Raw genomic sequence first — 15,546 nt, forward strand, 5'->3', positions numbered from 1 at the left:
GGCAGCGGGGAGTGCCCCCGCCCCGACAGAACCGGCGGGAAAAGGCCCGGCTCAGGCAGGGAGAGCAGAGGAGCCCCGCTCCGACAGAACCGGCGGGAAAGGGCCCGGCTCAGGCAGGCAGAGCGGAGGAGCCCCGCTCCGACAGAACCGGCGGGAAAAGGCCCGGCTCAGGCAGGCAGAGCAGAGGAGCCCCGCTCCGACAGAACCGGCGGGAAAAGGCCCGGCTCAGGCAGGCAGGCAGGAAGGGTGGAAAATTTTGGCTTTGGTTTCTACAGAAATGTCCTGCTTTTTCTTTCTGGCCCTATGGCTTGACCTCGGATGATGAGTTTTAAGTGCAGCACGTAAAATAGCCTTTTCTTATGTCTTTGGTAATGGCTTTCACCTTTTTTTAACCCTTCCAGAGAAGTCGCATCGTTCTGCACCAGTCTTCATGGAGGACGACAGTGAGTGTTCCACTGAAGTGCCAGCTGGGAACACAGCCAGCTTCAGGCCCACAAGTCTGTCTGGTGACGAGAGCCATGTCCCTAGGTAAAAGATGGGAATGACAGCAGCCACACTCTCTTTCAGTGGTAAAAATTGAGTAGATATTTCACCTAAAGGGCTCGTGCAAAAGTGAAAAATGTACTTCTCTACTAAAACAAGGGGGCTCTCGCAATGCAAACAGCACTTCCGCTCCCTCAGGCCTCTTCAAAAAGTCTATAGGTACAGACAGAAATACAGAAACCGGTGACAAAACGAACATACGGAATTTCGCTAACAAAAAACTCTCACCATTTTTTAAAGACTCTTCCCATACACAGTATGTCAGCCTCAGAGGCTGGAACAAACTGGGAACATCTTCGAAGTATTTTAAAAGGAGGAGGAGGTCTTTGTTGCAGAGTATAGGAACCACATGGCTTTAGCGCTGTACGCTTCTGGCCCTTGGGGTGTGATGGTTTATTACGTTGCAGATCTTTATTTGTAAATGTTTCTCTTGTGTATTTATATTGTTTGCTTGCTGAAGGTGCTATAATATTAATCTTTTATGCTATTAACGTTGAAGATCATTTCTTGTGTGATACAGAAACAAGTACCTGTTCATGCTGCAACCTGTTAGAAACGGGCAGGCAAACCCTGTGAGATACACAGTGCGTACCCCTTCTCTGCTCTGATTTGGCTGATCACGAAAGCGGGGTGAATTTGAAGTAGGCATACTTGGCCAGTATTGTAAGTTTGCATATGAAAATTCAGTTAATCTCCACAAAAAGAGACAGTGAATCAGCAGGGGGCGCACAGAGAATTGCTGTCCTCTTCCTCCTATTTTGTCACGTTCACGACATCTGTTGGCCAACAGACTGGGAAATTTGGGAAACTGGGAACAGAAACCTGGAATTTCAAATCCTGCAGCAAAATTTGAAGTTTATCTGGAATATTAAGACGGTTACAGTGGACAGAATCAAGTGAATAAGAAAAATATTTCTAAGTATCTAAGCGATGACATAGTTCAGATTTCCTGTCTACCCGTCAGTTCTTTCATCCATCTGTCCATACATATTTTTATTGTCTTCAGCACTCTAATTGTTTTACGTTGGAGGTCTTCACCACAGTCAGCTTTTCTTGACTATTTTACTCTTTCCGCTTGCTGCAATACACATTTGGATCACCAGCCAACCATTTCCTCTGAACTTAATAGAATTTCTGTTTTGGATGTGGCAGTGAGATGTAGGAATTTGATTCAGAGGAAGGGACCATGAGTCTGAAAGTTAGGGATTCTTGGTCTTCATTATGAAGCTATTACACAGTAGAAAATGAATTTACATATTGGCTGCATAACCAGGCCTTCTTGTATTATTAGCACTGCAAACTTCACTCTTTTACCTTCAGAAAGCCATTAGTTGCTCTGTGTCCAAGTTTATTCATCCGAAAAACAGGAAAAAAATCTTACGTTGTGTTCATTGAATGGTTTAACATTATTGGGCAAAAATGTTAGTAATACTAGTAGGGTGCTTTAATACAGATACTATTACAAATAATATTTTTAAATAAAAGATTAACACTTTCCAGAAATTGCTTTCAAAAAATGATCATCTAGTTTCAACAGAATGAGGAGCAAGTGGAAGCTGAACTACAAAATGGAAGAAACACATTCAGCTGATAGAAGACAGCTTTTATCACACTTCCTTATTGTTTAAGGAGACTCATAGCTAGGTTTTGAAAATCATTCTTGCTGATTTTCTAACAGTGGGATAATTAGTTTTGTGTGGTGTATATTACTTAACGACAAAATTGGACATTGCTGATAAAACTCTGAGCTAAAATTAAGTTTTGTCTATTCTTTTAATTCCTACCTAAACTTATGATGGTGTATGGTACACTTGTAATTTTAAGGACAGCTGAAATGTGGAGTCAGATTGCTTAGGAAAATAAAAAGCATCTGTCATAACACTCAGACCAGACCACAGTTTTGCTGTCAGGGATCTGCTGCAAGGTTACGCTGTCTTTTTAGGTGAAAGATGCAGACTTTAGTCTTTTCACAGTGGATCTGCTGAGACTAAGCCTTCATATAATTAAAACCCTTAGCAGTTTGTTCAGGGTAACAGATCAAAAGGTTAACATGCAATGGTACAACAGGAAGCATTTAGACTCTTGAACATTTTTTAAATTTACAGCATTCAAAAACAGCTTAGCCCCAATCATAGCCAAAGCCAATATTACATCATTTATTGTAAAACATTAATCATTAGTCACAGACCAGCCAGTTGGTCTAAATGTTTAGCTGGTGAAAAATGCGATGGCTTCAGGATTGAATAGAAATGTACTTCTAATTGTGTTCTCAGTCATGCATCTGGAATGGAAAGTCAAAGATTTTAGGGAAACTGAGCAAAACAAAATTGAAAAACAAAAGAGTTCCTCCACAGCTTTGAAACAAATATATCCTTGAAGCAGTTTTGGATTACATGATTTTTATAGGAGTGGGGTTAGATGATCAAAACTCAAAGTAGAACTAGATTTTGTCATATGATCTGAATCATTAATTTTGTTTCAGTTCTGAAGTTCTTGAAGCAATAGAAAATGTTATTCACGATGTACTTAAAAGCTTGGCCCAAGACAAAGCACCTGTTCTCACACTGGCGAACAGATCCGATTGGAGGAACATTGAGTAAGTATTAGACACTTTAAGGTCTTGCCCTATATTAATATAAATGCCTTGAATGTACATTTGATTATGTGACTTCCAGGAGAGGTAACCATACATAGTCTATATTAGAATCAATAAATAATTTGACTTCTTAAAAAGTAATGGACAAATGAAAAGCAATGTTTAGTAACCACTGTGCCTGAAGAGGCATCATGTGTTAAGTAACAGCAGACCATGGCGTAAAGGGCAATGTCAAAGCACTATAACACAGGTCAGAAAAGAAAGGGAGGTCCTATAAACAACCATTTTCTGGAAGCAGTATAAACTAGAAATGATAAGTTGTGCTAGAGTGAAAAAAATCTCATTTAGGCTGAAAATAATTACTAGCCATTTCATCCTCCAAAGCCTTTTCTGTGCTTCCTCTTTTCTTTTTCTCTGCTTTTCCTCATGGCATCTTATTTCTGACGTGATTGTGATAAATTGCTCTTTTTGCTCTTCTGCATCTCACTTCTTGTTGTATTTCTTGCCTCTGTACTGTGTTCTAAGTTCATTACCAGCCAAATAAAGCAAACCAGTTTTCTAATACGTTATCCAAATTACAGATATTAAGCCAACGTATCTAGAGATGATCAGAGAAAACGCAGCCTGTCCTCCTTTGAAATGCACTTTATGATTTGTAGAAGTTGCTTGTGCAACAGTATTTTCCCAAGCAGCTTATGTAAACTGAAAATACCTGAAAATGAGAGATTAATTGCTGTCTATAATACAGAAGCAAAAGGATAAAGGAAGACACAAATCTATTTCTTGCCTTGTAATAGCTTTAGACGTCAGTGGGTTAAAGGATATTTAGATTGATAAGACTGCAGAGGTGCTTGTAAGTGGACACATTACAGAGATGTGAGGTTGAGAAAGCATAGCAAACCTTCTACCCGTAACACTTTGGAGGAATACTCATTTAATGAGAACAATAAATTTCTGCCAATCAAAAAACCCAAAGGGCCTGAATGTAATCAGTTAACTGGAAAGCTTGTATGTTCCAGGGAATTTAATGGTTTGATAGTTTGACAAAAATGTCCGTAAAATTAAAATACTGTAACAAAGTTTTGCAATTTTCAGCAGTCTCTGGGGAAATGGCATTCCAGGCTAGAAAAACAAAGTGAGGTAATATTTGCTATCAGAACACATAGGGGAAAAAACATTGAAGTTAAAACAAGTTAACATCACAGGATGTTAAAAATAAGATTCATCAATCACATTTTAAAAAGCTGAACCATTATTCATGGTGGAGAAGTGTAATCTCAGTTATGCATTTCTGTGAATAATATCCCAATTTAATACCACAGTTTAAGACAACTAAAATAAAAATAATTGTGCAAATAAAAATAAAATCAGAATGCCAAAATATAAAATGAGTGGAAGGAAATATAGTCAGTGGGGCGTTTTTGTTTTGTGTTTAGGCAGCCTGCTCATACCTAATCTACACAGCTGGGATCTGCTGGGCAGGAACTAGTAAATGAGAGAATTCTTTCGTGTTTGAAATATTCCTTGTAAACATATGTAGATGCCCAGAAGGGCATTTACCTGAGAATGATGTCAGTCAGTGAGACCACCAGGCTGAAAGCAGCACAATCGGTACCCATTGTCCAGCTGTATCTTTCCAGAAAAAAAAAAAAGAAAAAACGAAACAAGATTTCCTAGTAGTGGAAAGAAGATTTTATAGAAAACTGTTCTGCTGGGGTAAAGGCAGTCCTAGGAGTCGCTGCTGGATGTCTGATCCAGTGCCAGTTTGCAGTTGCTGTTATGAATGCCTGTGGGAGCCCCTCTGCTCCGGTTCCTCAGCACACTGCTGTCCAAAAAGAGTGCTCCTCGTTCCACCCGAGACAGAGACCCTGCCAAAGGTCGATGGCTGCTTTCCTCCTGGCAGCTACAATGTAGGGAGCCTGAAGGTGAAAACCACAAATATCTCCTAAATGTTGCAGCACAAAGGCAAGAAAGTTGCGGTAAAGCTGGCAGGCAGGTGCCATGCCGTGCTGTTGTCACTGCTGTCACTTCCCACCTGTGTGCAGTGGTGTGTTGCCACCCAAAGGATGCATGGAGCAAAACCTTTGTCAAGGAAATAGAAATACGTGGTTTTAGATGGAATTACAGCTATTTTACCACAAATACCTTTTTTTAAAGTACATACAAAACTCTGAAATGAAGAAGAATGCTATAAAGACAATAACAATCAAAATAATTTTGAGTAAAACAATGAAGCGCCCTTAAGAAAATAACTGATTCTTTTGGTGACACATACACTTTCAGACATGGTGTGGTGAAGCACAAAATCGTCAGAGCTCATTTAAACAACTGTTTAGAGAATAGGATGGACCACATTCTTGTTTCCAAATCTTAATGATCAAATATAATTTATTCTGATAGTAATCTAAAGGCATAAATTAGATAATCGTAATAAGAAATAATAACACTTTTTCATACATTCTACATCAGAAAGCCACTGTGTTAGACTTGATATGTATTCTAACAATGATTCACATTTTATTCCTGTCCTCTGTTCCTCTGTTTCCATGCTAAATAATAATAGATGTTGATATATTAACCGTTATAAACATATAAAATATTTTCCTTGTCTCTATTTTTGTCTGAAAACCTATGTATTTTAGGCTTAAATTCAATCTTGAAGCATTTCTTTCATGTTTTGAAGCCGATGATCAGGCGGGGGCAGATCAACAGCGTTTTGAACAGATGTAGCTGGCTACCTGCCTTTTTCCTTTGGCCACTCCAGCTCCACCCGAGCTGATGGTGTCTGTAGAGTCTGAAAGCAGCCCTAGCACATTCCAATATTGGAAAGGGACTCGAGTTTGAATTACCTTGCAAAGAACAATTTACATACACTCAATTACAGTTTTTTAATCGTCTTTGTTTGCAATGTATCAGATTTTCAGATTCTGTAGGTCTGCAGATGATACCATCTAGTACTACAAAACAAGTAAGAAGTGACTGCCCTAGGTCTGCACCAAAATTCGGTAAGTTAAAAAAGTCCAAAAGCACAACTCTTGGGTTTTTTTTCTTGTATTTTAGTTCAAAACTTTGTTAAAAAACAAACAAACAAAAAATTAAAAATCCTTATTCACAGTGATTTAGAAGTGTGGCTAATATAACCTGATATTATGACCAGCCCTTCAGCTTTTCTCTTCTCTATTAAATTACCGTGAGTGACAGTGAAACTAATACAGCATTCTTACAGTTTCTATGCTCCCTGAATGAATATCAGCTGAAGGCAGATTCAAAAGGTCTTAATGTAAAAACATCACCCTTCTTCAAAAGTCAGCTAGTGCAGAAAGCTTGGAACGTGGACAATAAGCTCATTTCTTTTTCTAGCTCAGTCGTTTAATTTCTCGACCTGGACAGCAGGGCATACATTCTCTCCCTTAATTCCATCAGATTTTTTCTAATTATGCTAGGAGTTATTGAGTCTATTGATTAGTGGAGTCTCTCCCTATTTTCACAGCACACTAAAATGTATGTTTCAAAGTTTTATTTTACAAGACACAAATATGTGTCAATATAAAGACAAATTATTTTATATGCATTTCTGAAAATGCATAAAATATTTTAAATGTATCTTTTCAGCTCTGATGCTCAGAATATTATCTATGATCTATAAGATGGTGCAGAGCAACACTTATGCAACTAAAAGGTAACACACGGTACATTTCTGTAATTTCAAATAAAGTTGTGTTTCAAGACTGTTACTGTAAAAAACAGCCTGTGGGATGTAAACCTATAGGATAATGGATTTCTGTATGTATAATGCTTTAGCTGTATCTGATTATCCATGCCCTATATAAAATTCTCATGAGCCTACAGCTGTTCCCATATTATAATTACAAATATGATATTTTGTCTTGATAGAGATATATATTATTCAGATACACTGCTGTTTGGTAGCCAAAGTGTGGTGGACAATACAATCAATGACATTTCTTGCATGCTTAAGATACCTCGGAGAAGTCTACATATAGTAAGTGGCTTATTATGTACATTTCTATTATTCTTTCCAAATCATATAGATTGAACTGAAAGCTGAAATACAAAGAAAAGTAATCAGTAGGAAATATGTAGTTAAAATAAAAAGTGTCATCTGTGCAAATGAAACCTAATTATGGTTTATCATAGCCCTCAAAATGTTTCTTTCTTCAGAGAAAATCCATAGCGTTTGCTTGCTCCAAGGAGTTTGGGACTAGAACCACAAGGCCTTTCTGTTGTTTCGTGAAGGCAGTGCTTAATCTTCAGAGTGCCAGGCATCTGTTCAACAACTCAGAGTCAAATGATTTGCTAACTTGGGGGTTAAATGAAAATTTAAAGTAGGTCAGAGATGTAACAAACTTTCAAATTTACTTGATTCTCACGCCCTACAAGAATCCCTTTGTATCTAGAAAAGCAGCTAAGCTAAGTTATTGTAAGAGTGCCTTTATGTCCATGATGACAGCAACACTGCTTAGTGTTCAAAAGATGATGGCAGCTGATAACTGCGTAGTGCTGGTCAGAATTCTTTTCAGTGCTTGTGCAATATAGTTATGTAACAGCATGTAACTTCCAATTTACTGTATGCAACTTACTATTTTTTTCAGCTGTCTACAACAAAAGGTTTTGTTGCTGGTAATTTAAGTTACACTGAGGAAGATGGTACAAAAGTGAATTGTACCTGCGGTGCAACAGTATGTATTGTACAACAGTAATTCACAGCATCTACCTCTGCAGGACATCCTGCAACTTCTTGTAGCTCAGGTTACTTTATTATACAGACCTGGGCTTGGGGCAAACTGAGACATTACAACCTGGGTGAAAAAAGAGAGATAAGAAGTACCACTCAGCTGCATTGCAGTTCTGAAGCTCACCTCTGTACTCACCAGGAATGTATCCTTTGGATGTGGTTTTTAGTACTACCTTCTACCTCAGGAGCCTTGCAGAGGAAGGAGTATATATTGTGTATCTTAGGCTTTGATCTTAATGTTCTGTCGAATACGTGCACTGAATCAAAGTACCCTGGGCACTCTAACCATGCTTTGTTTCTGTCACAGTATATTGATTTCTGGCAGAGTAAGGAAACAAGTCTCACAGCCTGAGTTAACATACTCATATGGTCCTCCGTAAGTTGCTCCCACTACACTGGGCAGACTCCTCTAGCAGTAGCAGCAAGATGAGAGACTGAACTTAGCCTCTACAATTAGAGAAAGAAATCTCTTTCTGGATCCAAATTATGTTCTCATTTATGGAAGTTCGATGATGATGGTCCAGCAGCATAAGAGTTGATACTGTCTTCATTTGCCCAGCACTGTACAAACAAAGGTATATAATATCAGTCTGTCTGATGCCAGTATTTTCACTTATACAGAAATTACAGACTTCAGAAGGGCTGATATTATTAACTAATTTTTTCAAAGCTGGTAGTGAGCTAAAGAGAAGCATATAACCATAGTTTCATGAGAGTCAGGAGCCAAAAGTGGTTTGAGGAAATGAGATTCAACTAACCTAGTCCTGAAAGACTTCCCATAGCCACGCAGAATATGAAAGTAGGAACAGAACTCAGACTTGCTGACTGTTGTCATGATTTCCTGGAAGATGTGTCCATTGTAAGCCCAAATCAGTAATTTCAAAATGGAGAGATCATGTTCGCTGCCTATTATACATTGTTTTTAAGCAGAGCATAAAGTCACCTGTTATTGATGCTCTTTTACAGCTCTTTGCATTTTTGTTTGTTGAGTTGTTCCACTCTGGCACCTGAGGTGGTTTAGCAGTCAGAAGCAAACCAAGCCACGCACTTCAGTATATACATACTCTTTTGACGAGTTCTTCCTTGAGTTCCTGTTTTCCCATCCGTATGCTTGCCAGATTGAGCCAATCTTAATATGAGATGTAAAGTAAACTTCACTATGACTTCAAATTGTTGCTCCAGAATTCTTATAAAATCAGCTTATAGGTTAATAAAAGAAGGGGTTTCACGGTCTCCCAAAAAGAATACTTATATGTTTTAAGCCTGGATTAAATTTGCAGTCTTCACCCCAAGCTGACTTTTTTCTGGCTGAGACAGATAAAAAATTAATGAGAACATTGTTATATCTGTAATGCCCATATAATGAATAATCTTCTGTGACAGTAGCACAAACACACCTGAAAAGCATTTGTTTATAACAGGAGGGCTCCTACACAGCCATAGAGTGGAGCAGGATGTGAATGGCTCAAAACCCTTATAAAGAGGTGAAAATGTCGAGATTAATCGTGTATATAGAAGATGAATGGTGGTTTCAGGATGTAATTGTGTCCTTCATTACCTAATGTTGTTATTTTTAAATATATAATTTTCTCTATTTAAAATGATTAATCTCGATTTTGTTGTTTTAGGCAGTCACTGTGCCATCTAATGTTGAAGGAATTAAAAGTATCCTTTGAGCAAGAACTCTCGCTGTAGACTGAAAAAATAAAGTAAAACCAAAGAATATTCCAAATTAAACAATGTTCTGGTAATTTTTTGTTTGCTTGTTGGCTCTGAAATTGAGTCATGAATACTGCTCTTGGCTCCAGAACAGGTATTTTAGAGCATTTAGTTTTAATTGATTGGTGTGATGGATCATTTTACATGCAGCTAGCCTTAACAGAAAAGATCTAATCTCACATGCCAAATTTATATTAATTGTAGAAAAAGATGCAACTTTTCAGAGACTCTTGGACGATGACTTCTGCCATAAATTGTCCCCATGTATAATGATTACGGTATGTATCTTAGGTCTCATATTGTCTAGCTCGATGTAAGGATTTAAATACTTTAGTGTGGTAATGGTGCTCAAACTTGGTCAAAAGACCAATAAAATGAATATGAAACACGCCTAACAACATTTATTTAAATTTTATTAACTTCATAGAAACACAAAATACATATTCTAAAGACTTACTTCCTCCAAACATCTCCTTAGAGCTTGGTACCTTATCGACTTCATGTGCTGCTGTAAGGTGGCTGCACCACTCAGCTTCAGGAAGGTTTTACTGTTGAGTAACCTTTTGTCCTTCAGGATCGTAGGTTTAGCAAACCCAGAAGAAATGGAATGGCTAGATTTGAGAAGAGCTGCAGAGCTTGGAGAATTAATAGGAGTGTGTAAAGGGAATGTACATACTTACTTGTTCAGGGACAACCATGGCCCACACCGAGGAAAAACCGTATGGGAGAGAAGCATTTATACAATGCCGCGAGTTGTCCAGCTGTAGTCAGTCAGAGCAAGAGCTTGTTTTATATTTTTCATTACTGCCAATCCTATTTTCGAGAAGAAAGAAGTGGCTTTCTCACACCAGCTTATACAGACACCAGAGTACCTCCACACATCAGCTCTCAGACCTTACAAATTAACTCCTTAGATAGAGGAATATATGATATGTCTACAGTGCCTGTAATCCAGACATCTGCTGTGCCTCCCCCCAGCCGCTTCCACCTGCCTCCTTCCCTCCTCACAGAGCCAAAAGAGGAGCATAGAACTTTCCCTGCAAAATAGCTGCTGGAGAAATATTTCTGCCAGCATTTTGTTTGTTTGCTTGCTTTTGAATGATGAATGTAAACACATATGTAGCCAGATGTTGTTTTATTTAATTTAAAACTGTCTGCTTTTATTTTATTTCCATAGGGAAAAGGCGTACCAGATCTTAATACACGACTTTTTGTCAGAAAGCTGTGGGACTCTCTTCAAATTCCCATTTTCACCCTTGTGGATGCAGATCCACACGGTAAATCTATAGAGATTCGATGACATAAAAGGAAAGCAAAATGTATTTAGAATGTCTTTTTCCACTTTTATGGGAAGATACTCAGGGCACAGAGATCCAACACAATCAGAAGGTGCCTGATGTATGCAGAATATGTCTAGGAGTACAGAAGGAGTTTAACTGATACATCAGTACTGGCTTTACATTTCCCTTGAATATACCCTTACCATCTGTGATAATTGGGTGTACTTTGAGGTATTAATAAGAATCTTATCTTGCGCATTAAAAAAAAAAAAATGTATAGAATTTGTAGCTCAGAATAGAGATAGATTTTTAAAATACCCATGGGCTTTAAAATAAGGATGGTGGAATTTTATGATCCATTGCATGATTCCACTGATTTTGATGGGTGTTGGGCACTTGACCACTTCTAAAAGTCTCAGGAGGCCACAGCTCTATCTTTACAGAGTTAAATACCATTGAAAATGTTGCTCTGTCAAGAATTCCAGCTGTTGGCTATACTACTCCTTTTGTAATTTAAAAGGAAATAACAGGAACCTTTTAAAATGTTGCCTAGTTTGGTGTAAAGCAAAATTTTAAACTACGTTATGATCCTTAGGCCAGACAGACACGAAGAAAATAGTATGTTTGAGCAAAATAAGTATTTTATTGGTTTTAAAGTAGTTCACATACACTCATGTCAATAGTTTCCAGTAGTGAAATCTAGAAACTGCCAGTCTGATGCCACCAGGAAAGAAATTAATCCTAAAAGAAATGCATCACATTCTGGAGGTGCTGTTCTACCTCATCAGTGGCAGAACTGGAGTTACCCTTGTTTCATGAAGGATGCTGTGTGTGTGAGCATGTATGCCTTGGTTTGAATTCAGAGGCTGAATTCGCATACGCAAAATGTGGCAGATCGCTATTGTGTCTACACTGATCCCACCTGAAATGAGGGAGATTACTGCAAAATGAGAAGCAGCTGCTCCAAGCAATAGTGTTAAGAGGTACAGATCACACAGGATAAAGAAAACACTTTTTGTGATAGATGTTGGACAATGTGTGAAAGAGATGCTTATCCTTGGGTTTGAATTGACTGCACAGACAGCAGGAAACAGGCTGTATCAAGGCAACATTATGTTCAAATTCTGATTATTTTTGCATACTCTAAAAACAGTTGTAAACCATAAAGAACCTCACTAATGATAAAGCCATTATTGTGAGGCTGTAAAATTTAATTCTTAAGCAGGCTTCTTAAACCTGCCCAGTGCAGATACACAGACACTTGACATTTGGTATTCTGCAACCTAGGTGTAGAAATAATGTGCATCTACAAATATGGATCTGTGGTGAGTATAATTTTTCCATTTAAAATACCTTGTTCTGTAGGCCCAGCTTTGAAGCTGAAGTGCATGAAATGTTACAGCCCTTATAGAATTGTCACTGCCTTTATCATTTAGTTTCAACACAAAAGATGCAGTTTTTAGGCCTTGGGTACCTGTGGAAAGGGCTTCTTCCTGCAATAAAAAGCAGCTGGGGAACAATGTAACTATATTTCACAGTTTTTTCCTGCTGTGCAGGCAGTTGTCAGGCAATCCACAGAAAACGTTCTCCAGTTTGCTTTGTTTCTGCCTTAGAAGAGAAACGAAGGCTGGAGGGACCTTGGGAGGAGGCGGACATAACCTGTGAGATGAGTGATTTTCCACAAAATCATGTTATGTTGGGAAAGATTTTGTTTTGGGGTGAGAATTTGCTTACGGATACATGTGTTAGTGTGGAACATGATGGAGGAAGAGGCAAAAGGAACAATGCAGTGTTATACCACACTGCTAAACGTCGTGGTACAAGAAGGCAATACAGAAGACAGGCAGAGTAAGGGGAAGGCAGAGGCAGGAGCAGATGGGTGAACCATCTTCCAGGACTAGATTAAACTGCCATGTTCCTTTGGAAGTGTATTTTGTGCAGTTACAGAGCAGCAATAGGTGCATCAAATGAAACTGGAATATGCTAAGTTCCTTACAAACGGTGGAAGTATTCTGTCATACAACGTAATTTAACTGCCAAGCTTTGCTGGAGGGTGTTGTAGATGACAAAAGTTTTCATGGATTCTAAAAGACACCTGACAAAGTCCAGTATTACACCACCACTGCTTCTTGCTCACAAAGTTGGAGTCACAAACCGTTGGGAGCAGGGGGACTATTCTCAGAATTATCATTAATTGCTTGTTTGTTGTTATACTTTTCCCTAAGATATTTACTACAGCCACGAAACTGGACCAGATGCACCTTTGTTTGGCCTATTTTTATGTGATGTGGTACTTTCCAGCAGAAAATATCAGAAGATTCCAGATTTGATTGTCATTGGTCCTCCTGGTTTAAGGGATTTTTTGGTTGACTGCTTGGTTGGTTTGGGTGGGGTTTGGTTTGGTTTTTTTGTAGACTCATATTGACTTTAAAAAACAAAACAAAACTATTTAGACTAGACCAGCCTGAATTGGACTAGTTTAGAATCTGTCATAGGCTGATGGGTGCAAATGTTAGCACAGGAGCGGTTTCTGACAAGGAGCCCCTGTCGGTAAGCTTCAGTTGCAGTGTCCTCCTACACCATACTGATAGTGAAAATACCTCATTATCTTTGTAATAAAATCAGACTGTGACCTCAGAAGGCCAATAACAACTTAAACTAAAAGCTGCTGAATATTATAGCTGACCTCTCTTATTTCAGTCAATGTCTTTCGAGGCCCATCATCTCACCGTTCCATCTATAAAGTGGCTTGGTCTCCTTCCATCTGATCTTCAGAGGTTAGTTATTTCCCCAAAAGAAACAGAACTCGGGAAGCACAGTCTGACTTGATGCTCAAAAAGACAACTGATATGTAAATCCAGTCTTCTTTCCATACATTGTCTTGGCTTAATATAAAGAAATAAGTTGGAATAAATGTTTTTAAGTATGTAAGAAAATTTAACAACTTTATTTTCTTTTCAGATTAAACATATGCAAGGATGCCCTGATTCCACTTACAAAGCAAGACCAAAACAAGTTGGCAAGTATACAAAAGAGACCATACCTTGCGTGTCAGCCAACGTGGAAAAAAGAAGTATGTATCAACCTACTGTTTCCTGTTTCTTACTCCCCACAGGACAAACCTTGTCATCTGCAATGCTGTTCAGCTCTGTGGTGACAAACTCTTAGTATAGCAGAATCGGTAGGGTTTTGCAGCCCTAAAAGGTGGCATGCCCTGGGATGTCTCTCTGAATCCATGGGCCTCAGTGGCTCACAGGCCAGAACCGGCAGCTGTTTAAGTTAGTCATCTGATGATCACAGGGGATTTTACTGCTTTCTAAAATATCAGAGAATACATTATGTCTCTACAAGTAGGGGAATTCTTATAGCACTTACTGACTCACTACTACACCTCTAACCTTGCCTGTAGCTGTTAAAGCCTCGACCTCAGCTCAGGCACACCCTGTGTGAAATGGCATTGTGTACCTTCTCCTGCCTGTTCACGCTCAGCATGTACCTTGAGTGTGCCACTGCGAGGCACTCACTGCAGAGCACACAAGCACGGCCAGAACATGGCTCTCAGCTCAGAGACAGGGATTTTGCTGCGCCTTGTCCGGTAATAAATAGTAACTTTACAGTTCTACGTGCATACCCAACAAGTGTAATTCTTACTTAAATAATTATCTAACCCTGGACCAGCCTGTAACAGCATCACACATTAACTGGTTCTTTTTTTTTTAGCTGGAAATTATGGCAGCATCTAAACTGAAGGCTGAAATTCAAGTTTTAACTTCTCTTTCATCAGATTACCTTTCCAGAGTCTATTTACCAAACAAGCTGCAGTTTGGTGGATGGCTATGAATGCTTCTTTGCAAACAAAATGTTTTTCTTGGTATTGTTTTGTGACTGCTCATAGAGAAAATGCAGAGGCAGAGGAGCTTCTTGTTAGGTTTCTTTACCGCTGTATCTAGATTACCATTACCTCTTTTTCCACTTTCAAACCACCAGAGAAATTACGATTCTTGTACAGAACGCTGTTGCTTCCATTCAGTGGCTTTGCACCCTAACAAAGCCAAAAGCAATGGTACTTACATAAAAAGGTAATGAAATATGTTCTTTCTGGCCAGAAAATGTTAAGTTCAAGTATGTACCAAGGAATTGAATCCTGTCTTAAAGCACAAGATGCTGCTGTTCCAACCTTTTTATTTTCAAATAGAGTGAAAGACTTTGTTATCAGTTTATCAGACTTTTGTTATCAGACTTTTGTTATCAGACAGCACGTCTCCTTTTGGAAAGTATTTTGAGTTACAGCATTGTGGCATTTTGTGTTTGCTTTATATCAGATTGAAAAGTCTGAGATAATTCTCCATTACTGCATGTCTCAAGCAGCTATAAATGTTCCAGCAACCAAATTACTGTTTGTCTGCAATGAACAAGCAACAAACAGATGTTACTGATTAAGAATTTAATAAACAATCCTGTTAATGATGTACATCATAACAGAATCCCTTGTTCATTTCATTTAGTTGGCTCTAAAACAGCAAAAAGGAGCAGGAAACTGTGGTGATTGAAGCGTACAATAAAGGAAGGAGGAAACCAAGCTGACTGCATAGAAAACTTGTCCAAAATTGATCTACACAGTCATCAGCATGGATCTTACAGACAGTATTTTC

The 15,546-nt window shown here is 38.6% G+C and overlaps 1 protein-coding gene across 1 annotated transcript in view; it reads left to right on the forward strand.

Moving 5' to 3' along the window:
- The window catches only part of SPO11 (SPO11 meiotic protein covalently bound to DSB), a 16,010-nt gene extending 1,276 nt beyond the window's left edge, over positions 1-14,734 (forward strand). Inside the window, exons 3-14 of the mRNA XM_010143384.1 lie at positions 3,026-3,139; positions 6,056-6,144; positions 6,752-6,818; positions 7,034-7,142; positions 7,753-7,839; positions 9,524-9,560; positions 9,783-9,892; positions 10,792-10,891; positions 12,182-12,219; positions 13,595-13,671; positions 13,856-13,967; positions 14,615-14,734. Coding sequence (XP_010141686.1) covers positions 3,026-3,139; positions 6,056-6,144; positions 6,752-6,818; positions 7,034-7,142; positions 7,753-7,839; positions 9,524-9,560; positions 9,783-9,892; positions 10,792-10,891; positions 12,182-12,219; positions 13,595-13,671; positions 13,856-13,967; positions 14,615-14,734 — 1,060 coding nt within the window. The remainder of the gene's footprint in view (positions 1-3,025; positions 3,140-6,055; positions 6,145-6,751; positions 6,819-7,033; positions 7,143-7,752; positions 7,840-9,523; positions 9,561-9,782; positions 9,893-10,791; positions 10,892-12,181; positions 12,220-13,594; positions 13,672-13,855; positions 13,968-14,614) is intronic.
- The last annotated feature ends 812 nt before the right edge of the window (positions 14,735-15,546 follow it).

Source organism: Buceros rhinoceros, unplaced genomic scaffold (assembly GCF_000710305.1).
Source record: "Buceros rhinoceros silvestris isolate BGI_N320 unplaced genomic scaffold, ASM71030v1 scaffold25069, whole genome shotgun sequence".
NCBI classification, from domain to species: domain Eukaryota; kingdom Metazoa; phylum Chordata; class Aves; order Bucerotiformes; family Bucerotidae; genus Buceros; species Buceros rhinoceros.